Here is a 26,892-nt window from a genome sequence, read left to right as displayed (position 1 = left end):
TCGTCTGCTTTATGAAAAACGACCACTGCTCTCAAAAGTTGTGGTATTGGTATTCGTTCCTTTATTTACCGCCCTTAGGGGCAACGCATGACCCGTTTACTTCCTCGGGACGTCACTGTTTAGGTCATACCAGTAGCGAAGGGTGGCGGGTAGGCTGTTAAGATCCGCCATAAATAGTGCACATTAAACTTTGTTAATCATACGTATTTGTTTTTATTGAACTAAGACTACAATTATTTACAGATAGTGTTGGATAGTTTTTAAAAATCAATTGAACCCTGCCTATGCCAAACCATAATAGTTTTGGTAAACTTAGGGCGATTGGACAAAATTGTGCACACTTTTTCATTCATACTTATTTGTTTTCACGGAATTAAGAATAAATATTACACAATATATTCTTGGTTCATTTTTTTTTAATTCGTAAAGCCCTGCCTAAACAAAAATATAATAGATACAAAAAATGATTCTATCTATAAAATATCCAAAGCTATCTATGATTTAATTGGATAATTTTAGATATTTTATAGATATACGAGTATTTTTTGACTATTATCTATTATGTCTTGGTTTCGCAGGGTTTAATTGAATTTAAAAGCTAGCCAACACCATCTGTAAATAATTATAGTCTTATTTAAATGAAAACATATAAGTACGACTGTCAAAGTTTAGTGTGCACTATTTATGGCGGATCTTAACAGCCTACCTCCACCCTTCGCCACTGGATCATACTAAATCACTTGGATTACCTAACAATGTGTAATGTTTTTTTTTAGGAAATGGAGATTGGGAATTTTGCGACGGATTCGGAATGCTTCTTATTTTGATGTCTATAACATATTTTTATCTAATCTACTTTTTAATAGTGAAAAAATTCTTCGGCAAAGCAATCAACAAAGCAGTTCTAGAGCCAATCTATAATTTCTACGTTTGGTCGTGGGACATTGAAGTATGTAGTATAATGTAAGTATTTTTGTATTCCATAATATTATAATATTTTACTACTTACCTATATGAGATTTGCTGTTTGGAAGTGAAAAATTAAATTAATTTTGCTTTTAATAGTGGGTACTTAAAAGTGAAGTACTTATACATCATTTGAAAAGACTTTATAAAAGAAATATATATATATTTTTCTTTTACCATGTCCGATCCTAATAGGATCATATGGGCCTCCACAGAGTAGAGGTTTGTATTAACAGATTTTGTATTTTACGAGAAATGGATGTCAGCCACTTGCTCAACCTATTGGGTCCATACCCTGACTCACACACAAATTTAAAAACAATATGTATACTTGTCAGACCCAGGATTCCAACCTGGGACCCACGGCGTTATAGTCCAACGCTTAAGCCGCGCGGCCACCGTGGGTGTCTAATATAACCAATAGAAAAATATGACACCCAGCAGGATTCGAGCCTGCGTCTCTCGAAAATCGAGCCCACGTACACTGACTACTATGATATACGTATCTTATCTAATTGCTACGAGTTTTAACTAATGGTACTCGTACTTAGAATACTCTCAGCGCATCTACTCTAAGAAATATATAACCGATAGAAAAAATATGACACCCAGCAGGATTCGAACCTGCGTCTCTCGGTAATCGAGCCTATGTGCACTGACCACTATGATATACGTATATTATCTAATTGCGATGAATTTTAACTAATGGTGCTTATAATACTCTCACCGCAACTATTCTATACACAAGGTGGCTGGCTATAGGCGGCTATCGAGAGTAATTTATCATATTTATGTATTGAGGTATTATAATTGTTACAATAAGTTAGTCGACTAAACTGTCAAAACTGTTTATCTCGCTCTAAAAGTTAACACAGCCAAGAGAGGTGCTGTTAAAACATAGTACTGTTTGACAGTTCAGACGCTTAACTTATTGTAACAATTAACCGCCTCAATACATGAAAGACTTGACATTCGTTTATTTCTTTTTTTAAATCTTGTATTAAATGAGTGGATATCAAACTAATGCGTTATGAATTTGGAATGGTTACATATAAACACTATTATTATATTAAACGTCCTGAAGAATTGGAATTTATATGCACCCCTCAATTATCCACGTGGTTGCAGCCATGACCTCTTCTGCATCAGAACTGCTTCCTCAGTTCAGACTTATCAAACACAATCGACGAGGGGTGCGAGGGGTGCGAGGCTAATCAATGCGCTCCCCAAAGAAATAGACATGCTTAGTTAAGTGTATTTTATTGTCTAACTTATTATTTTCGCTCTTCTCTCCCCTGAGGGTAATATCAGTTATGTATTAGATATGTGGGTGTTCAACCCGCGTCGGCCTATAGCGACGAGGGTCCCAGGTTCGAATCATGGTTTTGACAAGGTTTTTCAATTTGTGTATGAGTCAAAGTATGGACCTAATAGTTTGAGAAAGTGGCTGACATCCATTTCTCGTAAATACAAAATCTGTTAATACAAACCTCCACTTTGCGGAGGCCCATATGATCTTATTAGAATCGGACATGGTCGAAAAAAATAGATATGTTTGCATAGAGGAAGCTATTTTTATTTCACAACGTTTTTATTAGCTCGTATTCTTGTTTGTCCGGTGGCTGTTTGTCCAGTACAATTCTTGCAATCGATTTTTAACTAACTTCCCGACTAGCTAGACATTTGAAACTTTTAGAATATATCAGAACACGATTCCAATGCATCCTTTTAATACTTTTAGTCATCTTTAAGTAGAATTAAATTCATTTTCAGTTAATTCTGTTTTGTATGAAAAGTTATTTCGGAAGAAATCCGTAATCCAATCCACTATTATTGGTTACTAAGGGGTGGTCCCAGTAACTAAATTATTAATATAATATACGTGCGTTACAACTATGGAAATCAAAATGACATTTCAGTATCCTATATTTGTTTGGTTGTTGGAAAATAGCAAAAAATGGTTTGTTGACAATTGCCTTATTTGTCCTAAATTAGTAATACATAGAATTGTCAAGTTTATATGATTCAACAAAAAATTTAAAAACGTGGTATATAAAAAATTCTTTTTATCTTGTAATTATTTCAGTTTAAATCTCATGTTGTGAAGATCCGAAATTCTAATTTATTATATCCACAATGTTTCGTTATCAAATTAATAAATAAATAAATAAAATTATTCAAGGGTCGTAAGGATGGCGCTGTACATCACCCTATTAGGAATCCTCGTATTGTATCTGGTCCTGGACACTGTAGGATCCAGAGAGCGATTGGTATCTCTGATCGGACTTGTGGTCATCCTACTGCTGGGTTACATCTTCTCCACGGCTCCGTCGAAGGTCATCTGGAGACCGGTCGTTTGGGGCCTTTTCCTGCAGTTTGTGTTGGGATTATTCACCATCAGGCTGCAAATTGGGAGAGACATCTTCCAGTGCATTGGAGATAAGGTGATCAAATATTTTCATTTTCTTGCTACTGGAAGATACATGAAAGATATGCTTGAAGAAATGCGGGTAGCGAAAGTATGAGAGGACAAAAGTACCCCATTCCTCAGTTCAGAATTTGTGCCTTCAGGTTCAATTACATCATTATGCACGTCGCGTACTGTCATGCTGTCACGGCGACAAATTTATGTTATGATTTCGTCATTCCGCAGAATATTTTGAACGATCACTATCTCTATAAATTCAATGATGGAGAGTGTGAACTCTAATGTATTAATATTTTGAATTATTTTTCATTATTCTTGCTAATTTCAATTAGTTTGAGCAGTTTCTACGCGTACGTACGTTGAAATTACTTGCGATATTGCAACCATAGATAATATTATGAACAGAACCCAACCTGCAGACCATTGATAATAGACAACATTCTTATAGAAAATACATAATGCCAACTACTGAAAATAAATAACACGCGATTTTGACATGAATCAAAAATGTGTAGGCATGTGGAAAATGATAAAAAAAACATTGAGTCATGTGTCGATGCAGTGCTGTACGCGGGAGGTGACCTCATTGTTCTGGTGATTTCGGCAATGACAATGTTTTTTTTATTTTGTTTTTTTATTATTTGTTTTTTTTATTAAGCACCACAACAGGCCGTAAAGCCCAATAATAACGGTAAAACTCCCAGGATTGAGGAATCTACATATTAGATTATGTGAATATATCGACCCTTAATCGGCAGAACAACGTAAGCGACACTTTTTGGTAAATTGCGTTTTAAACTGAGAATCGTTCAATATCACCTAGCGCGTAAGTGACAAAAATATTAGAGCCCGATCTCATTCGCATGACATTTTTTTAGGGTCTGTGCCTTTTAGCGTTTTAACTTGTACCGCATTATAAAGTAGAGCAAAACAACGTAACCGACGTTATTTGATAGTGTAAGCTACGGTACGGTTTATTCGGTGGTCCGTCTGGTAGTGAGTTGTGCGAAAACCGATTTGGGAGCAAAGCTCGCGCCGTCCAGTAAAACTGGCTGAGATAAAATAAACCTGCTAATAGAGTTTATTAAACAATAATTACCCACCGTTTCATCTCACTATTGTCGGAATAATCTACGAATAATAGTATCTTCCTGTAGATTTTTGAAATGTTGAAAATATATATAAAATTTATACTGAAAATTTGGATTCTTTGAATGAATCCACTAATGTCGTGATTCAGAATGTTTTCAGAAACGTATTTAATAGACAGTAAGTTCAACTTGGGTTTTCATCTACCAAAAAAGATAATAGTGTTCTTTTTGCGAGAAAATAACAAATATTTCTGGTGACAAGATACTTCGGCTAATTGAAATGGATATTTAGAAATGTCCCCTTACCATAAAGGATAAATGCAATTAATGCTTTAATGATCTGGTCAAAAGTAAAAATCACAATGATGTTTTGTGCGCAAGTTTTGACTTCGAGAAGGTGCAAAAAACTTCGTAGTCGAAAATATGCATACTATAATGAAAGTATCTATGAAAGTGGAAAAAATAATGGATACTGCTTTTTATGGGGTGAAACTGATGGTAAACGTGGCAGTAATGAGATCTCCGAAATAATGCACAAATCTTTGGATAGGACTGACAAAGCGGGAAAAAAATCAAGGATTTATTATACTGTGATTGGTCAGAATAAGAACCGGGCAACACTGGCTATGCTATCTTATATTATGAAAAATTCAACTTTCATTGAATTGATAGAAATACATTTTCTATTACCAGTGGGTCTATTCTGTATTTATCGACCGCTAAAGTGATAAAGTGATAAATATTATCAAACTTAGAGTAGGTTTGTATCATAGAATTAGCACTTATTGTAACAATTACAATACGTTGATTGTAATTGTTGCAATAAGCGCTACATTTTAACAGCACCTCTCTTACTTACGTAATACGTTGGTTGTAATTGTTGCAATAAGTACTAATACTTTTATACAAACCTACCCTAAGTTTGATAATATCTATCACTTTAGCGGTCGATAAAGTATAGAATAGACCCACTGGTCGTACTACGATGCTGGTCGATTCCATTCATGCGAGAATTGAGTCATTTATAATCAGAGTAGTTTGGGCACTATCAGAATGACCCACCATCATTTCCAACGCTAGGTCATCATTTCATATGCAGAATTCCGTGACTGGAAATCTCTCGCTGCTTCTTGCATTGCTTCAAAGTTCAAAATTAAATTTGGTGAATTACAAAAGGCATACTTAATTTAAAAAAACTTACCAAATATTGTACCTACTCTGGTGACAGTAGGACTAAACTGTTAGACCTAGAAAATGTCATCAGATCCCGATCAAATGCTCTGATGCTTTAAACGCCAGCCACCCTTGCTGTATAGTGCTAAATCACCAATATCGGAGATCGAGTATAACGATCTTAAAAGTATCCGTGTTAAATGTAATATCACTCAGAGATGACGGATGAGTTTATGAAACTGCCACATAGATTATCAGTGGAAGATACTTTACCGGAATCCGATCAGGAAGATGCGAATGAGGATAATACAGCGATTACTGCTTAAAAAATAAGGGACAATAATTTTTTTGTAAGATTACAATTTTATTTTATCATAATTAGTAGGTAATTTATTTTACCTATGTGGTTAAGTATCTACAAGCAAAAATATTAATTTAAAAAGTATTTTTAATTTATTTAACAACGCCCCCTTTCGTAAAATAAATGGGTACTTATGTTATTTATTTTAATACTTAATTATTAATGCCCTGGCATGATAATTAGCATGAAATTTATAAATAAAAACAACTACGCCAAATAGCGTAAGCGACATGCCTGGAAAAAATATCGCGTCATAGACATAAGCAAAACAGCGTTACCGCCACTATCTCGAAAACTAAAAGCATTAATGCAATTGTTTTATAATTTCCGTATAGGCAGTAACCAATTATTAGTAACCACATTAACAGAATTCATTTTTAGAACTAATTACGGAAATAATTAAGAAAAAACCTTCTCCTCTAAAATTTATGAATTGTCGCTTACGTTGTTCTGCCGATTAAGGGTCGATATTTTGACCTCACTGGGAATCGAACCCAGAACTCCGGGATGGAAGGCCAGCGCCTTATGCACTGCACCACAAGAGCCGCCAATGTTCGTTTAAAAGTTCAAAATGTGTTGCGGGATGAGAGCAGCTTATTGTGACATCACGTGACAGCACATAACGTGATCATAATGTATTTGAACCTTTAATAACCTCCGTAATCGGTACGAGCGTATTCCGTTGAACTGTTCCATGTAGCAGACAATATAGCGAAGATTGTCCTGATGGTGGACGACTTTTAATAGTGTAGGGCACAACAAAATGAAAAACATTATTAAAATATTGTCACAGGAATACTATAAACACGCTTAACTATACAATAAGGTACATTCTAATGATTATATTTTTTCAGGTATCTGCTTTCTTGTCCATGACAGATTTTGGGAGCGAATTTGTTTTTGGAAAACTCCTCGTCAAAGACCTTCACATCTTCTGTTTTCAAGTAAGCCAATACTTTTATTATTCCCTATTTTTAGCAATTTCATTATTATAAAGCATAATCCAGACCTTATTTAAAATTTATCTGTCAGTCAACAAATGAATGCTGTGTAAAAACTACTTGAATGTTGTGGAACACCAAACCATTGGTGAATTCTGTAAGGCGCAAAGACTGCGATGGGCGGGTCCACACTAGAGGTAACACCAGTTTGTGTACTCAAGTTTCGGCATGCTACTACCCTTACTCAGTAAGTGTGTCCCAATAAACTTGTTCGAAGTTCGAAGGCATGCGATGAGATCATCGCCGCGAATCGCTAGTTGGTAGACTTTCAATACCATTGACATTAAATGCGTGCGATGGAGATAGCATAATACACGTATGTCGAGCCGTGATATACACAACTGTCATTTGCGTCATTGCTCTCCCTCTTTCTCCCCAGTTTTAAAGTTGGTATAGTGAAGGACAGAAATGGTGACAAGGTCATTTTATAGTAATAATATGGAGTAAGTTTTAGTTTCAGTTGAGTATGAGACTGATAAGTATTTACGCGTCTATCTGGTTTTTCACTTCGAGTTTCTCCATTTTTTAGTTATTTGTTATAATTGGAAGTTATAAACTGAAACGGGTAATAATTATATAAACAATTTGTGTAATAATGGCTTCTAAAATGCACTGACACAGCTTTTCACGCCAAACGCTCTATATAATATTTCAAATACTAGTAAGTATTTTCGAACAAGTTTCGATACTAAGTATTTTTTATACTGGTAGTAAGTATACTTAGTCTTCAAAATCGACCAGTTTTCCCACCTCTAGTCCTCACTGAGAGAATGCTTGATGACAGTGCTCCAAAAATTAGATGAGTACCCCAGCGAAAGCAACCTAGAGGAAGGTCAATAATGAAATGGAGTCACTGTGTGGAGGAGGATTGAAGCAGGATGTAACCGGAGACCAGTGGTGAATGAGTCTTTGGAATAGGTCAAATACAACCTATATATAGAAAGAAGAAGAAGCTACAAAAATGTTTTGATACAGAACAGGTGTGCATGTGCAATAGTACTGACAAATAAGCAAGCAAATAAACTCTTCGGTAATATTAGCGCATGGTGGTAACTATATCACATTGGAGTCCAGCCAATCAACCATTTTTTTGCACAATTTCAAACACAACACTTATTTCTTTGTCTCGACAAAAATATGACTTAAAATATTATGAATAATTAGTTTATTGAAAATATTATATTATAATTATATATTATCAGCATCAGCCTGAATCAATCCACTGCTGGATGAAGGCCTCTTCAAGCTGCTTCCACTTCTGTGTGTGGTCCTGTGCGTTGCGTTACAACGTACTTCCGCAGAAATTTTTCATTTCATTGATCCAGCTGCTTCTAGGTCTACCTTGCGGACGTTTTGTACCTCTTGGATACCACTGGATGACTAAATTTGTCCAACAATTGTCTTTTCTTCGAGCAATGTGTCTGTTTGAGGTTTTTAATGAACTCAATTACATCGCAAACCCTCGTCTGCTTCCTTATCCACTCATTCCTATATTTGTCCCCTCGCGCTATGCTCAGTATGCACCTCTCCATACCACGTTGTGCTACTCTAAGTTTCTGGATCTCTCTTTTACTTAGGGTCCATGTTGCACACCCATGTGTGATAACGGGAAGCACATACTGGTTGAACACTTTGCGCTTTAGGCACAGTGGAAGGTCATTATTGAAGACCGTCCGAAGGTGATTATTCAGGCGAAAAGCACTCCAGCCTAGCTTTACTTTGCGAACAATTTCATCAAATATACATCCATCAATAGACACTTGTTGTCCCAGATAGATGTAGTTTTTCACCTATTCGAGCTGAGTGCCATTGATGAGGATCTCTTTTTGGCCCACAAAGCAGTTGAATATTACTTTCGTCTTTGTTGCATTTATTTTCAAACCTACTTTGTTGCTTACTTCGTGAGTTCCAGCATTCTGCTTTTGAGGTCTTATAAATGAGTTTAATTCGGACTCTATAATATAAGACACTTATTCGAAAAAAATACATATTGAGTTAGTACCAAAATGTTCCTTATTTCAAACTTTACCGTCTGAAAACCTTCTTAATAAATAAACAGTCTTTATTTTAAAGTCATCCTTTTTACGATTACTTAATAAACTCACATGATAGAACATCATTTCAAACATTTTAACAACTTGAAAGTCAAATTACTCAAAACTAGTATTCTCCAGTTAGTGTGTTCTGCCAGAACAGAGACGATATAATGATATATTTATACAATGAACATTTAAATAATTTATTTTGATTTTTCAATAATTATTTATTCTCTCTCCTGTCCATTCTATCGAACCAATATTTTTGTGTGAGGACTGTGCGGGGGATGAAAACATGTGTGCGGACACATTTTGGTATATGTGCGCACACACGCGCACACCTTATAGGAAACATTGGCGGTGGTGTGTACGTCATTGTTTATTATAAGAGGAGAAATTTATTGTTCACAGTATTGTCACATATTTTTCTGTCTGGTTTTAGGTATTACCTGTGATATTCTTCTTCAGTCTGATAATTGAGATCCTCTTCTACTGGGGAGCTATGCAGTGGATCTGCCTGAAGCTCGGATGGTGTCTGCAAGTCACCATGTCCAGCACTGTCTGCGAAAGTGTCATATGCGCTGCCAACACATTCTTGGGAATGGTAAATATACTTAAGAGCGTACTTAAGTTAAACGGCTAATAATTTTCAACAGTATGTGGGACGTAATTTCGGCCGCGTTGCCAGTCTGAGAGCGATAGTCGACTTGTGAGCACGTCAATTTGTTTTGTGATGGCGTCGGAGGAATATATTCTTAAATCGTGTAAAGATGACTAAAAAACGTTCCGCATGTACTTGAAAAAGAAAACATGTCAATGAATATAAGTACTATTATTATTACAAATTATTTATTATATATAATATTATTTATTATATTATATATAATTATATATTATACTATTATTATTATATAAAAAAAAAACAGTTGTAACCTATTCATTGGATAATTGGGTTTTTAAAACCTGGATTACGAGTAAAACCATAGGTAGGGTACTCAACTTCAAGTGGTTCCGATTTCTCGCATCCACAAGTGGTTGTAATGTGCGAAGAACATATTACATAAAGTTGTTCTGATTGGACTAGAGATACCTAATCTCATTATTTTGTTTGCATTTTCAGTCGGAGTCTCCGTTGCTTATAAAGCCTTATGTTTCGCAACTTACAAAATCTGAGTTTCACTCCATAATGGGATCTGGATTTGCAACAGTGTCAGGTATTTATTTATTTAAGAAAACGGAACATTGTGGGCATAAAAAATCTAAATTCAACACGTTCACAACATGAGATTTACATTTTACAAATGGGTGGTGCAAAACAATTATGGATCGAGTCCATCAAAATGGATCCTGAGATATTTGGACATAAAGTTAAAACACCTTTTGTAAAATTCAGGAATGTTTTCCACTGTATATACCACTTACCATATTTTGATAGTACATGGATCAAATAAAATAAATAGTCAAAACATAAAGTATATTCAGGCTTTATTAACTCAGCAAATTAATGTTGGCAAATAGCTCTTTATACTGCTGAAGGAACTGTCAAAATGGACATGATTCACATTCAATTTGATGTTTTATCAATACTAGTATTGCCTTTTATTTGGAAAATTGTAGAGCTACGATTGTGATTTCTTTTATTCTGTTAACTGTCAATTCATGGTGGAACTGCATTGTATTGTTGTTTTAATTTAATAAAACGCAATTTTTTGTTGTACTTATTCCACTTTTAATCAATAAATTAGGACCGGTTTCGTCCGCCACAGAGGGACATTTTCAACTGAATGTCCCTCTGTGGCGGACGAAACCGGTCCTAATCTATTGATTAAAAGTGGAATAAGTACTACAAAAATTGCGTTTTATTAAATTAAAACAACAATACAATGCAGTTCCACCATGAATTGACAGTTAACAAAATAAAAGAAATTAAAGAAGCCAGTACGGCAACACTTACTACGATTGTGATATTAACACACATAAATCGTATCGATTCTTTATTATTTGAGTCCGGAAACATTTATTTTCTCTTCTTGATCCATATCCACCTCAAAGAATCCCTTTCGGCTCTCAGTCTTCTTGCATCTTCTCAGATCATACCAGCATCCGATTTTCCGATTCTATAATTACAATTCTATTGAACCTAGTCCAACGTCACTTCTTTACTGTCTGCGTGGATCGAATTTTTATCTACTTGTTATTTCTAAATTCATATTACCCCACATTTTCTGAACAAGAACCTCGGTAGATAGATACTCTGAGCTTTCATAAGGTACCACGACTTGCTGCTATAAAGCAGCACCATCACATTGTTAGTATCAAACAGGTCACAGGCGGCATTTGATTCAGGCCATTCCCATTCCGATAATGGCTTGTTTAGTACCATCTCCCGCACAGAACAGATAATAAATAGAATATCGATTGGCTATATTCAATACGCCGCACGTTGAAGCAGGGTTTTTGAATGTGTGAGTGTCCTACGAAAATGAAGCACGCATTATGCACATGCAATAGTGTGTGTAATACACCAACATTAAATGAGCGTAAATGCATAAACCGAGAGCAGTTTTCAGTATTATACGTACAACGTATTCTTGACACGTGTGTAAGTTTAACCCGGATTCTTCCTTACTTGAGAAGGTTACCTGCTATCGCCTTACCCGTTGGGTAATTCAGTTCCCATTATTTCTGAGTTCCCTGATCTCCCGTCATCAGTGAAAGACATGGAGTGGAACACGTGCTATGAATGTTCATAGTTATTTCATCATGCGAACAATACCCTCTCTATCGTTATAGATTTTTTTGACAGCCAAAAAATGTATTACAATCACAAACCACCGTGAAAGTCTCAAACATTATAAATCCCCTCTCTCTATTCTAGGGATTGCAATACCTAATGAAAATGTCAATACCGGTTTTATTTCTTATTGAATACCGGTATGTCTTACCCGTGTTTCTTAAACATTCAAAAGAACAGAAGTAGGTGCTTATCAATAAAAATATAGCTATTAAAATCTTTTAGAAATATTAGTTTATAGCAAAAACCTACATACCTACATTTATTATGTTGACAATTAAAAACATGTATTGATCATAATTGTAGAACTAGTGATTTTTTACAAATACTTACTTTGAATATATTGATAATTTTAACAAAAGCCTTCAAAAGTTCATCAAGTGCAAATAAGCCCGGCTGCAGGAAAAGCTTCTTAAATTCAACGCTTGTACAGTCATCAATAAATATAGAATAACTGAACATTTTTATCATGGATGTTTTCTATTTCGAAATAATATTATGATAATCTATCGCGACAGTTACTTATATTTGATGAAATTTGTTTTATTATTATTGCATTTTAACAGCACATAACTTATAATTCATTTTCAAAAACGTAAACGAGTGTGCTTGATTTCGGTATTGATAAATACTGGAATACCGGTTTTGAAATACCGGTATTGTAATCCCTACTCTATTCTTATACTTGCTCTAAGATGTTTACTGTATTTCGTTTTTAGGAAGTACGCTGGCTGCGTACATATCATTTGGCGTAGAGCCTGCTCATCTCATAACTGCAAGTGTAATGTCAGCACCAGCGGCTATCTGCTTCTCGAAGCTCTTCTACCCTGAGACTGAAGTGTCCAAGACTGCCATTGGCAATATTCCAGCAGTTGTGAGGTAAGATAGTTTAAGGGCAGGCATCAGTGACGTCCCGTGGGGGTAGGCAGATTGAGCGTCGCTTGGGGGCGGCAAATCGAGGAAAATCATTTGGAATATATACTACCTAAACTTAGTATGTAATAACGAAAATATATTTACATTAAAAAAATAAACTCACTGGTCTTGTCGGGTCCGCGATATCTAGTTTACTTCCATTGCCCTTTGACGTCCTTGGTGACCAGAAACGACACATGCAGATTTGCGAATAATTAGTCTGATATTTTGCTAGTAATGTCTCCATTCAACACATTTATTAGATATTGCATTCATGAAAGGATGATAAAAATAATGTATAAAAAAAAATGAAGCGGCATTTTGGCACTGGCTGGCATTTTATCTAGGGACGTCACTGGTAGGCATATATATATGTTCTTTCCTAATATCAAATATCGATTGGATATAACCATATAAATAAAAGGATTTCAAGTTATAGGTACGCATTTATATTTTTATAAAAATCGATGTTTTTTAAAATGAATATAATAAATATTAAAACTATGAATAAGTCAAAAATCTCAGTCACAAAAAATAGAAAACTTAATACTTAAACTAAATTTAATAATAAATATGATCAGCGCTCGAAATGGAAAATTTTACGAATCGGAGCGCTCGACAATTTACTGAAGATATTTACATAGTTATCAAATGTTATGTGTACTTCATAAAAATAAATGTGTTACATTTTCTATTATATGGTCTATCTAGCTCAGACGGTCAAAATATTTTTTCCACGAGACGGAGCGATAATTTTATCGATGTCACGAACCGGAACGGCGCTCCGGTCCATTTCGAGCCCTGCATATGACTATAAAAGAATATGTGAGAAGACAAAAAAATGAGTAAAGGCTTCACCTTAATGTGTAATATTATTTCAAATTAACAGTGGCACCTGTGAATAAAAACTATAACTATTTTATCAGCACAATATGTTGTCCACTGTAGATAACTGCATGTTTTTAAATATAATTTTATACAAACAAAAATATAAATAATAATACAGTTTCTTGCTGAAAGGCAACACCATGCAATTAATGGTACATTTACCTATAACCAAACGAAAAACAGACCGCCATATTTGCCAACATTGTGAATTTTCCATCAAGTCATCATCATCAGCCTGAATCTAGCCACTGCTGGATGAAGGCCTCTTCAAACTGCTTCCACTTCTCTCGGTCCAGTGGATTGCGTTGCCACGTACTTACGCAGAACTTTATCATTCCATCGATCCAGCGGCCTCTAGGTCTACCTTACAGACGTTTTGTACTTCTTGGATACCATTGGATGACTAGATTTGTCTCTTCTTCGAGCTATGTGTCCAGGCCATCTCCATTCGAGGCTTTTAATAAACTTTATTAGATCGAAAACCCTTGTCTGCTTCCTTATCCACTCATTCCTCTTTTTGTCCTTTCGTGTTATGCTCAGCGTGCACCTCTCCATACCGCGTTGTGCTACTCTAAGTTTCAGGATCTCTCTTTTACTTAGGGTCCATGTTTCACATAATACAAAAAGTTTTTGTCCAGTCGTAGTTCAAAATCTTTAATGAGTATTGATAAGGCAGCTAAAATGTTTTCTCTTCTAGTGAAAACTCATCAGTGCTGGATGCTGCCTCCCGTGGTGCATCCAACGCCGTTTCTCTGGTGCTGGGAATTGTGGCTAGCTTGGTGGGTTTCATCTCGCTGGTGGCATTCGTCAACGCGTTGCTGTACTGGTTTGGAAACCTCGTAGGCTTGGATTTCCTCAGCCTCGAGTGGATCTTTGGGAAAGTCTTCATTCCGCTTAGCTGGGTCATGGGTGAGTTGGAGTTATACGTACTAAACAATTAAAGTGTTTGAATTCTTCTCAAATATTTGGCCCTTTTACAACGTTTTTCGTAGCTCGTATTCTTATTTATCCGGTACAAATCTTGCAATCCATTTTTAACTAAGTTCCCGACTAGCTAGACATTTGAAACTTTTAGAATATATCAGAACACGATGCCAATGATTTTTTTTTAATACTTTTAGCCATCTTTAAGTAGAATTGAATTCATTTTCAGTTAATTCTGTTTTGTATGAAAAGTTATTTCGACACCATTATTGGTTGCTAGGGGTCTGGGATCATAGCAACTAAATTAATAATATATACGTGCGCTACAATGGAAATCAAAATGACATTTTAGTATTATTTCTATCAAGTACAATTTTTTTTGCTCGTTTATGTTAGTCTAGTCAAGTTTATATGATTCAACAGAAAATTTAAAAACGTTGTATATAAAAAGTTATTTTTATCTTGTAATTATTACTTCTTTTTTAAATAAATATGCCTAGTCCATATGACGCAGTACATTTGTCAAATGCCTCAAAGTTGGTCTTGATTGGTATCAAGTCGGCGTGGCGAATCGGGCCCGTGTGTGGACGGACCCTAGCGAACAGCTCCTCTCGGTCGGATCCCGTCAGTGGGCAGTCCCAGAGGACGTGTTCAGCGTCTTGATGGTCGCACCCGCATGTGCATTCCGACCCATGTCCTATCAAACGAATGCCGTGCAGCTTGGCTGTGAAATCATGGCCGGTCAGAAACTGGCTTATCCAGTGTGTAGGCCTTAGTTGTCTCATCTGAACCCTACAGGACAGCAGTTCATAAATAATTGCACAATTAAATAAACGTTCCACGCATACCCTGTTTGTCCGCAATATACATAAAACTAACAAAATAATAATGCCATTATATTCGTATTATGTACTTAATATTAAATTATTATTAGGGCCGTATGTATGAGATTCCCAAATTCTTTATAAACTATTTAACCGATTTTCCATCATATAGCGTATAGCACTGTCTGTGACGTAAGCAATCTGACGTCACACGCCATTCAAAATGGCTGCTTCATCTGTCACTTTCAAATGTCAAAGCGCAATATTTGTCATGGAGAGATAAGATGGATTTACGTAAGATTACTATAAAATATCTCCGCTAAACGACTGCAAAGATAGGTACCTACTGCTGTATCTGGCAATAAAATATGCAATTGGAAGCATTCTGCATTCTTCAAAATAGTATGGTACCTACCTACCTAGTTAATTATTGTAAGAAAACTGTAATAAACAAGGCACAACTCTCAAATACACTGGATACATCATTAGTGTCATACGGTGATTGGTATAAATGATAATATTATACAGAGATCATTACATATTATTATCTAAATCCATTTGCATTTCTGTAATTTATTCTTATTCTGTTTTGACATCTCATAATTGAAATGATGTTAGTCATAATAATATGTATGTATTCAGTATTGCCACCAAATGGAAATGTTTACTGGCAATACTTAATCCTTTTGTACAGTAGAATTATAAAATAAATGTGATAAAATAACTGATAAATTATTTAAAGTTCATAATAATTATTCATTTATAATTATTAAATTTATATGGTACCGTTCGCACACTTTCAGACACATTTACAATTTCAAAATTTTGAATTATTGGTCGGGGAATGAAATTTTATAAGATTGCCATTATATGAACACCATGACACATGATGACATCACATTCGTGACGTCACTAAACAACGAATTACGTTTGTACTCATGCATACAAACGTGCAGTATATAGCCTATAAGGTTTTTGGGAATCTTATGCATACGACCCTTACAAACAACAAAATAACCGTAAATTACAATATTACAGTGATCCAATATCAACATTCCTGTCAGATAGAATCATAATCGATATTAAGATTAACAAACATAAAATAATTTTCATTCTCATTACTTCTATCTAGGGATTGCAATACCAAATCAAAATACCAATACCAGTATTTCTTATTGAATACTGGTATTCGTGAAATATAAGGGAAAAAACAAAAGTACCTACCAATAAATATACATATATAAATCTCTGATACATCTAAAAACACACCCGACAACGTCTAAAACCCAACGGGCGAAAACATTTGGACCTTTGGATGTACCTACAACATGGCCCCCACAAGGGGGGGGCTGACAAGGCTCTAGCCTGAGGGCCCGGGCTCAGGAAGGGCCCGGCGTGACTAGTCGACCAGATAAGTGAGATAAACATAGATCACAAATTTGCTCTAATAGTAAAAAAATCGCCTGCGGCGCTATTTTAGTACGTTAATATAAATAATTAAAAATATTTGGTTACGATGCAATTTTTAACTGTATTTTAATGGATGTACACATTAAAAATACAGAAAATCACTAAAAATACACCTTAATTTTACCACTTACACCATTTGGAAAACGCGTCACACTGCCTTTACCCTTAGCGATAGGTAGGGGGGCCGCCAAACATCTTAGCCTGAGGGCCCGCTTCAGGATGTGGGGGCCATGACCTACAATAATGTATTTCGCAAATTTGCATGTGCCATTGCTGGTCACCAATGACGTCGAAGGGCCAAAAGAAGTAAACCTGACATCGTTTATTCCAAAAAAATGTACAGTCCTATTAAACATTGTATGCTAATAATTAATACATTTTGTTTCCATTTTCTATACCGAATATTATATCGTCGCCCCAAAAGCAAAAGGGCACTTGTACATAAATTGAGTTTTGAGAAATACGCATTTTAAGTGTTTTTGGAGTGAAAAAAAATCGTGGAGAAGTTATTACCTAATATTTTGAAATGAAATTTGGAACACAAGTGACCTAATTAATTAAGAATAAAATGCAATTAAGATGTTTTAAGTCACATGTTACCCTTTTCTTATAATTATGCATTTATGAATAACTTTATCTTCATCTTTTGATTTGCGAGCGTCCACTTTACGCTTATTGTGATCTTCTAAAATATTTATTAGGGCCTCTTTGTCCGCTGCCAACATGTTTTCAAATTTTTCACAAATTTCACAAGTGCCCTTTTTCTGCAACGAAACTATTTTTTTGTACAAAGGCCCTAACTCACTTTTAAATAATTACACTTTTTTTTTTCTTTTTTTTTTGTTAACTATCAATTCATGGTGGAACTGCATTGTATTGTTGTTTTTATTTAATAAAATGCAATTTTTTTGTAGTACTTATTCCACTTTTAATCAATAGATTAGGACCGGTTTCGTCCGCCTCAGTGAATTAAATAAAAGTTAATTAAATAATTACACTTGTTATCTTTTTCCTATATTATTTTTGTAAACATTGCACATAGTTCCTAAAATCGTGTACATGTTACCTTTTTCCTATACATTAAATGAAGATCAGTTTACAAATACACAAGTAACCTGTATTTTCTTTGCTCAATTGTGAATTCATGGGCTTTGCTTCACAAATGCCGTTTTGCCCATAATGTAGAGAAAAAAATTACGAAGAAAACTGCATTCATAACTCAAAACCGTCAAAATTGCACATGTGCCCTTTTGCTTTTGGGGCGACGATATCGATTTTTAAAACCGGTATTTCGGTATCGCAAATACTAGGATACCGGTATTGCAAACCATACTCCAACCATATGTTCAATACTGTAACGCTATAACGTTAGTCTCGGTCATTTGATGATTTCCCTTTCTTAATTTTTAGGAGTGCCATGGAAAGATTGCGAGATGGTTGGAAGTTTGATTGGACTGAAGACAGTTGTCAACGAATTTGTGGCGTACCAGAAGATGGGAGAGTACAAGGCGGCAGGACTTTTATCTGTAAGTTTATCTACACAATCTATAGCAGGTATCAGTGGCGAAGGGTGGAGGTAGGCTGTTAAGATCCGACAGAAATAGTCCACAGTAAACTTTGTCAGTCATACGTATTTGTTTGCATTGAACAATATACAGATGGTATTGGTTAGTTTTTTTTTTAAATTCAGTTAAACACTGCGAAAACAAAGCCATAAGTAATAGATAACAGTCAAAAAATAATCGTCTATCTATAAAATATCTAAAATTATACCATTAAACTGTTGGGCGTCAAATTAATACTCCCCCCTTCTTTAGAGGTATGGTGGTACCTCTAGGATGTTTAGCTCAGTCGGTCGGGGAGAAGATTAAAAACAATATAATTACTTTTAAAATTAAATTCTGTTTCGAATACCTACATCGTGTCTGGCGGAATTACATATTTAAATATTCATTAAACTTAAATTTTTAGGTAATATTAACGATAATATAATAACCAATGTTGTATTCGGATAAATTACACACAAATTGCGAAAATAACCTCCATTTTACTATTAAAAGTAATTCCATTGTTTTTAATCTTCTCCCCGACCGACTGAGCTAAACATCCTAGAGGTACCACCATACATCCAAAGAAGGAGGGAGTATTAATTGGACATCATTTTGGATATTTTATAGATAGAATAATATTTTTTATCTACTTTGGTTTGGTTAGGCAGAGATTACCAACAACTCATTCACCATATATTATACCAATAATTCATTGAAAACAAATAAGTATGAATGAAAAAGTGTACTTACACTATTTTGTCGAATCGCACAGAACATACCAAAACTATTATGATTTGGTTTCGGCAAGGTTTAATTGATTTTTAAAGAACTAACCAGCACCATCTGTAAATTGTAGTCTTAGTTCAATAAAAACAAATACGAATGATAAACAAACTTTAAGGTGTACTATTTATATCGGATCTTAGCAGCCTACCTTCACCCTTCTCCACTAGCAGGTATGACCAAAAGGTAGTTCTAGAACAAATAATTATTGATTGATCGTAGCCATATTCGTATTTTTGAGTTCCTTCCAATTAAAATGATCATTTCAAGACTTTTGTCATGAAGAATCTGAGCATTCTTACTTTTTTACAATAGTAAGGCTTTGTCCAGTTGGCCCATAAAAATTCGTGCATATTTCAGGTATGTGTGACCTCATTGAGCGGTCCACATGCACTCGCTAGATTCTCGACAACGCAATGTTTTTATAGCCATTCTAAAAAGAATAACATTGATGTTTTATAGTCATTTCAAAATATAATACGTCACCTAGTTTGTACACCGACAAGAATATATTATCTTGCCAGTTATATCGCGAAATATTAAATCTCAGGAGCCGTGTGTCACGACTAGGGAATTCAATCCCGAGCCAAAGTTCAGATCCCGGGATTTCGGGATTACAATTTGACAATCCCGGGATCCCGGGACTGGTCCCGGGATTGGCATTTTTTCCATTGTTAATATAAAAAAATTATATTTACTAATAACATTGATAAAATCGGTCAAAAATAAATCTAGGATAATTTATACTATTTAAGACATTTATTTTTAATATTGTATACGTTCAATCTTGGAGATACATAAGTTTAATGGAGTAAATAATATTGTAATATAAATAATAATGTGAATTTAATATGAGATTGCTGTTTCTGATAATAAAGACTTAATGAATGGGTTAGCGACATTTAAAATATTAAAGCAAATCATGGTGTAGGTTTTTATGGCCTTTCCGCTTCATAAATCTAATTCTAATTAGTCAGCCAAATATGAAACTGCCGTAAAACGTATGAGATCATGGTGGAATTACTTGTTAATTGTGCGAAGCATTGTTTTTTCTAATCTTTCTCATTTTTATTAATTTATGTGTAAAAAATAAAATGAATCGGCAACTTACACATGGGTATAAATCAAACTTCATTCAAACTCAGTTTATTTCTAATGTAGTTACTTACTTGTTATTAAAAGTATTTTTTCTGTTATGTTTTAGTTTTTATTTTATTTTTCATCGTTTCACGTTTATCAATCCCGGGATTCATAGGTTTCGAAAATAGCTCGGGATCCCGGGATTGAAATCCCTAGTCACGACTGAATTGCAGTCTTTCTTCTTGCACTCGCGCTTGTTTTTTTATGCCCATTCATAGGTCACCTAGCTTGTTCACTGCCAAATGAAACGCGTTATATGGGCGCAGCACATTTTTGGTACTCACGCGTAAAGCGCGGTGAGATACGTGCCATCTGGTGCTATCTAAAAGAAAATTTTTGTTACTTAGTGTGTCATGAATCTGTGGCCATATCTAAGACAGATGATTTGGAGAGAGGTACATTTTGTTTGTCTCTAATAATCTAAAAAAATGTTTCAGTTGGAATTTCCTTTAAACCGTGATTTAAGAAGAATTCAAATCTAAGTTATTAACACAACTAAAGGTTTAATAAACCATTTCTTTCAACATTTCTTATAACACCTCATTATGCAATTCGATAAGCATTTTTCATGGAGGACCTACTAGTTTCTTATTCTTATTGGGCCATCCCCTAGCGGAGGTTGGCCACCATCAAGGCGATCTTAACTTTGTTGTCTGCTACCCGGAACAGTTCAGTGGAGCTGCACTCGTACCAATCACGGAGGTTCTTAAGCTACGAAACGGGGCGCCGTCCTCTGCTACGCTTACCATTGATCTTTCCTTGAATGACAAATTGAGGAATGCTGTACTTTTGTCCTCTCATAATGTGGCCGAGGTACTGTAGTTTCCTGGTTTTAATACTACTTAGAACTTCACGGTCCTACTAGTTTACATTATCGTAATTGGGTAAGAGGCTCGTAGTTTAATTGGTTAAAGCATATTGGCGCGATACCGATACGGATATACGGCTTCAAATTCCGTCGAGCATCGTATTTTTTTCAAATGTGATTTTTTCTAGTGGGTATAATATTTGAGGTTATTTCAAGTTATGTAGGTATGTACAACTAAATGTGTTTAAAATCAATGACATTATTAATGGACAACGCACTCGATACAGTAGCTAGCAAGTAAATTCGCGCATAGCGACATTTCCACATGTGTTGGTAGAGGTCACGCAATTTCCATTATGCGATATCACGCATCGGGAATTTATAGCAATATAACCTTTATTTTAATGGCGTTAGAACAGTGTTTCTAGTGTCAATGTTCATTTGAGCGAACCCGTTCGAACCGAACCATTCACCAGACCCGACAAAAAGCGTCGGGAAATATAGCAATATCACCTTTATTGTAATGGCGTTAGAACAGATTATGCCATTCGGCAGACCCGACAAAGAAGTGAGCGGGAAATGCTGAAATCCCGAATGGCCGAAATCCCGAAAGCCTAAATTCCGAAAGCCGAAATCCCGAAGTCCGAAATCCCGAATGCTGAAATCCCGAATGGCCGAAATCCCGAATGGCCGGAATCCCGAAGGTCGAAATCCCGAAAAATATAAACATCAATAATTGCGCAATCTGCAAAACCCATTTTCCGCAAAAAATGGATTTTGTCTCTCATGCAAAAATTGCGAAATTCAAGATTGCGCACTTAGTGATGTTTGTATTTTTTATTTTTTTATATTTCCACAAAAAATGTGTTGTGTCTCTCTTTTTTTGGGATTTCGGCCATTCGGGATTTCAGCATTCGGGATTTCGACCCAAACCCCATTTTTTCCAGATGCTTCGTCCATATTAATGCCATTGTTTAAAATGCATTTTTTTTAATTACTTACAGTAACTACCGCACCATTTAAAGTCGATTTGCTTTGTCTATGGACATGAATGGAATGTAGTGTCAGGGTTAATAAACAAAAATTTTATGTTCTCTTTTATCTGTTTAGATTCGGTCGGAAACAATCGCGACGTACGCATTGTGTGGCTTCTCTAACCCCAGCTCTGTCGGTATCCTGGTTGCTGCCCTCAGCAACATGGCTCCTGACAGAAGATCAGACATCGCTGGCTGTGCCATAAGGGGTCTCATAACTGGGTGCGCCGTATGTTTCATGACAGCTTGCATAGCAGGTAGATATTATACTTTCATCATAATATTAAATATCATGTTCCACTATAGCCAATAAAATACGTGAACGATAACTTGACCTGTATTCATTATTACCAGCGACGTCCCGTTTGAGGAACGTCCAGATTGAGCGTTGCTTGGGGGCGGCAGTTACCCGAAGGGCGGCAAATCGAGGAGAATCATTTGGTACATACATAAATAGCTACCAAAGCTGAGTACTTAATAACGAAAATATCTTTCTTTTAAAAAAATCAGCTCACTTGTTAGAAACAAAATGTATTAATTGACATAAAAGGTTTAGCATGACTGTATTTTTTGTCGGGTTGGCGATATCTAGTTTATTTCCGTTGCCCTTCGACGTCCTTGGTGAAGAAAAACGACACGAGCACTGATGATAAAAATTATTGTATAAAAAAAATGGGGCGGCATAATAGCCCTGCCCAGGGGCGGAATTTTGTCTTGGGACGTCACTGATTATTACATATACCTACATGGCTTTCCGGGCCAAAAAGAGATTCCCATCAATGGCACTCGACTTGAACAGGTAAAACACTACTTCTATCTGGGACAACAAGTGTCTATAGATGGATGGATATTATTTGATGAAATTGTTCGCAGAGTAAAGCCATTATTTATTACTAGAGTTATACATGGCTATGCGGGCCAAAAAGAGATCCTCATCAATGGCACTCGGCTTGAACAGGTAAAAAACTACATCTATCTGGGACAACAAGTGTCTATAGGTGGATGTATATTTGATGAAATTGTTCGCGGAGTAAAGCCAGGCTGGAGTACTTTTGGCCGTCTGAATAATGTCTTTAAAATTGACCTCCCACTGTGTCTAAGCCCAAAGAGTGCCCAAAGCGCAAAGTATTCAACCAGTGTGTGCTTCCCGTAATCACATATGCGTGTGAAATATGGACCCTAAGTAAAAGAGAGATCCAGAAACTTAGAGTAGCACAACGCGAAAGGACAAAAAGAGGAATGATTGGATAACGGAACAGACAAGGGTTTGCGATGTAATATAGTTTGCTAAAAACTTCAAATGGAAATGGGCTGGACACATAGCTTGAAGAATTGACAAATTTAGTTATCCAGTGGTATCCAAGAGGTACAACATGTCCGCAAGGTAGACCTAGAGGCTGCTGTATCGATGAAATTATAAAGTTCTGCGGAAGTACGTGACAACGCAACGCACAGGACCGAGAGAAGTGGACTCAGCTTGGAGAGGCCTTCATCCACCAGAGGATAGATTCAGGCTGATGATGATGATGATGACATCGACTTATTACCCAGCCAACATGTCCATGTGGTGGAGAACTACTGGATGTAAACCACATCCTCTGGGAATGTCCGAGAATGAGAGAGAGAGAAGAGGTGCTTACGTCAGTCCAACCAGCTGTTGGGTCCGTCGGGCCGTTCAACCTAGTCGCCATAAAGGCCAATTATATTGCATTTTAAAAAAATTGGCGGCGTCTTATTGGGGACGTAGAGATCTCATTTCCTTGTTGAAGATTTCATTGTCCCTATTGTTTTAGCTTTCTTTTTTGTATCTTATTTAGAATTGGTTAACGCACAGTTGGCGCGATACCAGTGGTTATACGGATTCAAGTCCCGTCGAGCATCGTATTTTTTTGAAATATGATTTTTTATAGTGGGTTTATACGAGTATCTGAAGTGTTTTCAAGCTATACACTTATATAACTATTTTGTCAGCACGTCATGTTGCCCACTGCAGATCTGCATGTTTAAAAAAAAGTATTCACACAATAATATAAATAATAATAGGTACATTATACATCATTAATTATTAATAATATATAATATATTACATATATTATAATATATCATTAAATTCATTCACTTCTGATAAGCCTCCGTGCCTCATATGGAACCTTTTATTAAGGGGGGACATGCGCCGCGTAGGTCAAAATGGAGTTTGATGCTATTTTCAAAACATGATCCTGGACATTCCTTAAACGTTGTAGATAATCTATCTCCTCTAACTAATATTGTTCTCGTTTCAGGTCTTTTGATGACTGATGATGCCTTCATCTCAAATAGGCCACCCGGGAATGGAACTACTCCAATGCCAAATTTTTAAAAAATAAATATAATATCAGTATAATAATTTGTATTAGGAAAATATTACGTTGTTTTATCAATAAACAACGTGAACTAGTTAGGTATATATTTATATATATATCTATATTTAAATTACTGCGTAGGAGAATTGTACGAGATAGGTTCTTAATACTGGATACTCGATATTTTGAAGATTAGGCACCATCATCGAGTAGCAAGGCTTACTATATTCAGGCCGTGGCACTCATATGAAAATTACAATGGTAATGCTAGTTATTGATTATCTTAGAATGCAATGCTACGGTAACCTGCTCGCAATAAATGTATATTTTCGATTATTTATATTTCGTTCAAATTATTAATATTTATTTCAATATGCAACACTCATCATTTTCTATATTCTATGTATGAGCAATAACTAACACTGCCATCGAAGTTTCGTATCACGGCCTGAATATTATAGTGGGCCTTGATCCAGTAGTCAGAGTTTACAAAACTGATGAAATAAATGCTGATAGGCAGGTGCGCACACAAAAATGGTACAGGGGGGGGGTACATTTCTAAAAAATATCCATATTAATTTAGTTTTTATTTTTAAGTCGACTAACAAAATGAAGCAGGTGTCACTGTCTTCCGTATACTACTACGTATAGCTTCATCCGCGGACCTCCGCACTTCTCCGGACACCTTCCCCATACTGAGATACTCCGGACTTTGGGTCTAGCGATGAACGCCTAGCATGAAGTTATAACTATCCGTGCACACCTAGCGTTATTGGGACCTGTCAGATCCACAATCGTTAGTGTCCGTTTATGTCATCCGCGCTGTCTTTTAGACATGTGGGGTCACAAAATTAAAGTATACATTGGATTCCCCAGATGATCGCGCCAATTCATGAGTGGTAGTCTTCCACAGACATAGGCTTTACGTGGCGTAGAATACCGAGAGAAGTGGTACCAACCTGTTGAGAAGGATCTTTGGTAACCAAATCGCCCGGTTCACGATCCTCAGGCATGAGGTACTGACAAAGAAGAAGTAATATTCCATTCACCTGAAAACCCCTCGTTGACTAAGTGTCTACAGTCTGTCAGGAAATAATTAAAAATAATTTTTCCTCTGAGAACTTTTTAAAATGGTGACTTTTTACACAAGACGATTTCTATTATATAATCGTTTGTTTGCCTACACAAATCATTTTATTCAATAAATAAAAAAATGTGACATATTTTTTGTAATAACTGACAATTATTGCAATTACCATTAAACTTAGTGAACAAGGTTTTTATCTGTAGATAAAACCTTGTTCACTTATCTGAAATCACTTTTTTGAGTAACAAAGTTCCAACTGACTTTATCGATTTCATGGATTTCCTATTTAAAATATACTATTACATGGACATTTATCGGTTAGATATAAATTGTATGTACATTTCACCGTGGCACAGTTCACCGTGAGCTTTCTATCGGAAAGAGATGATCGTATACTATACGGTCTCCAATTTTATTAGATTCAATATGAACATTAATTCAATTTTCATTGCTGATTTTGGCAAAATCCATGAATTCAAGAATGAAAACCTAGGCTAACCTAACAAATAACCCAGTATATCGGCTATTTTTAAAATTTGTTTGCTGCTGGCTTCTTGTAAAGTGTAAACCGACAAAAACCGTGTTCTATTTATTCATGAATTTTATGTCAGTACCGTACGGTACGACCCAAAGAGGTTGGACGGTTTTCAATATACGGCCATATATTTCCGATACAACATTTTACGATTTAGTGTAATATGGCGAACTGCATACCTACAAGTTTCCGGATACGACATTTATCATATTATTTAGATAATCAAAAATAAATTATGATGATTGTAGGATGAAGTATAACGGTTTGAAATTTTGGAGCTAATTATCTCAAAACTATATCAGTGTTAGATGGAACCATGTTATTCTCAGGGGTTGATATATTCATAATGCCTACATATTATATAGATAGGTATAATTATAATTTGTTTATATACTATCAACAATATACATACAAAACTTTATTATTAATTTATTTTTAATTTAGAATAAGTACATAACTAGGTACTTATGTAAATATTAACTTATACTATTGAGATTGTATATTTTTATGAAAAACCACTGTTATGTTTTATTTTAAGGTATTTATTGTGTTGAAATAAATGAATGTTTTCATATTGCTCAATTGCATTTTAATTTAATACGTAGATTTCCAAAAGGTTTCGACAAAAACGTTAATACTGTCCCACCTAGAGGTTGAGAAGGATGAGAATTCTCAAGAAATATTCAGGAAAGACCATTCTCATCTATCTATAAAATATCCAAAATTATGCAATCAAATTATA

The 26,892-nt window shown here is 35.4% G+C and overlaps 1 protein-coding gene across 1 annotated transcript in view; it reads left to right on the top strand.

Annotated features, from left to right (window-relative positions):
* The window catches only part of LOC147074762 (uncharacterized), a 60,669-nt gene extending 34,019 nt beyond the window's left edge, over nt 1-26,650 (top strand). The window contains exons 5-14 of the mRNA XM_085942597.1: nt 777-963; nt 3,149-3,410; nt 6,874-6,963; nt 9,499-9,660; nt 10,177-10,270; nt 12,570-12,729; nt 14,351-14,562; nt 18,282-18,397; nt 22,263-22,443; nt 24,469-26,650. Coding sequence (XP_085798723.1) covers nt 777-963; nt 3,149-3,410; nt 6,874-6,963; nt 9,499-9,660; nt 10,177-10,270; nt 12,570-12,729; nt 14,351-14,562; nt 18,282-18,397; nt 22,263-22,443; nt 24,469-24,545 — 1,541 coding nt within the window. The 3' untranslated portion in view covers nt 24,546-26,650. The remainder of the gene's footprint in view (nt 1-776; nt 964-3,148; nt 3,411-6,873; nt 6,964-9,498; nt 9,661-10,176; nt 10,271-12,569; nt 12,730-14,350; nt 14,563-18,281; nt 18,398-22,262; nt 22,444-24,468) is intronic.
* The last annotated feature ends 242 nt before the right edge of the window (nt 26,651-26,892 follow it).

This window comes from Rhyacophila brunnea, unplaced genomic scaffold (genome assembly GCF_057557595.1).
Source record: "Rhyacophila brunnea isolate RB1 unplaced genomic scaffold, BYU_Rbru_1.0 scaffold_15, whole genome shotgun sequence".
NCBI lineage: Eukaryota > Metazoa > Arthropoda > Insecta > Trichoptera > Rhyacophilidae > Rhyacophila > Rhyacophila brunnea.
The sequence above is the reverse complement of the archived record's forward strand: the minus strand, read 5'-3'. Positions and strand labels throughout refer to the sequence as shown.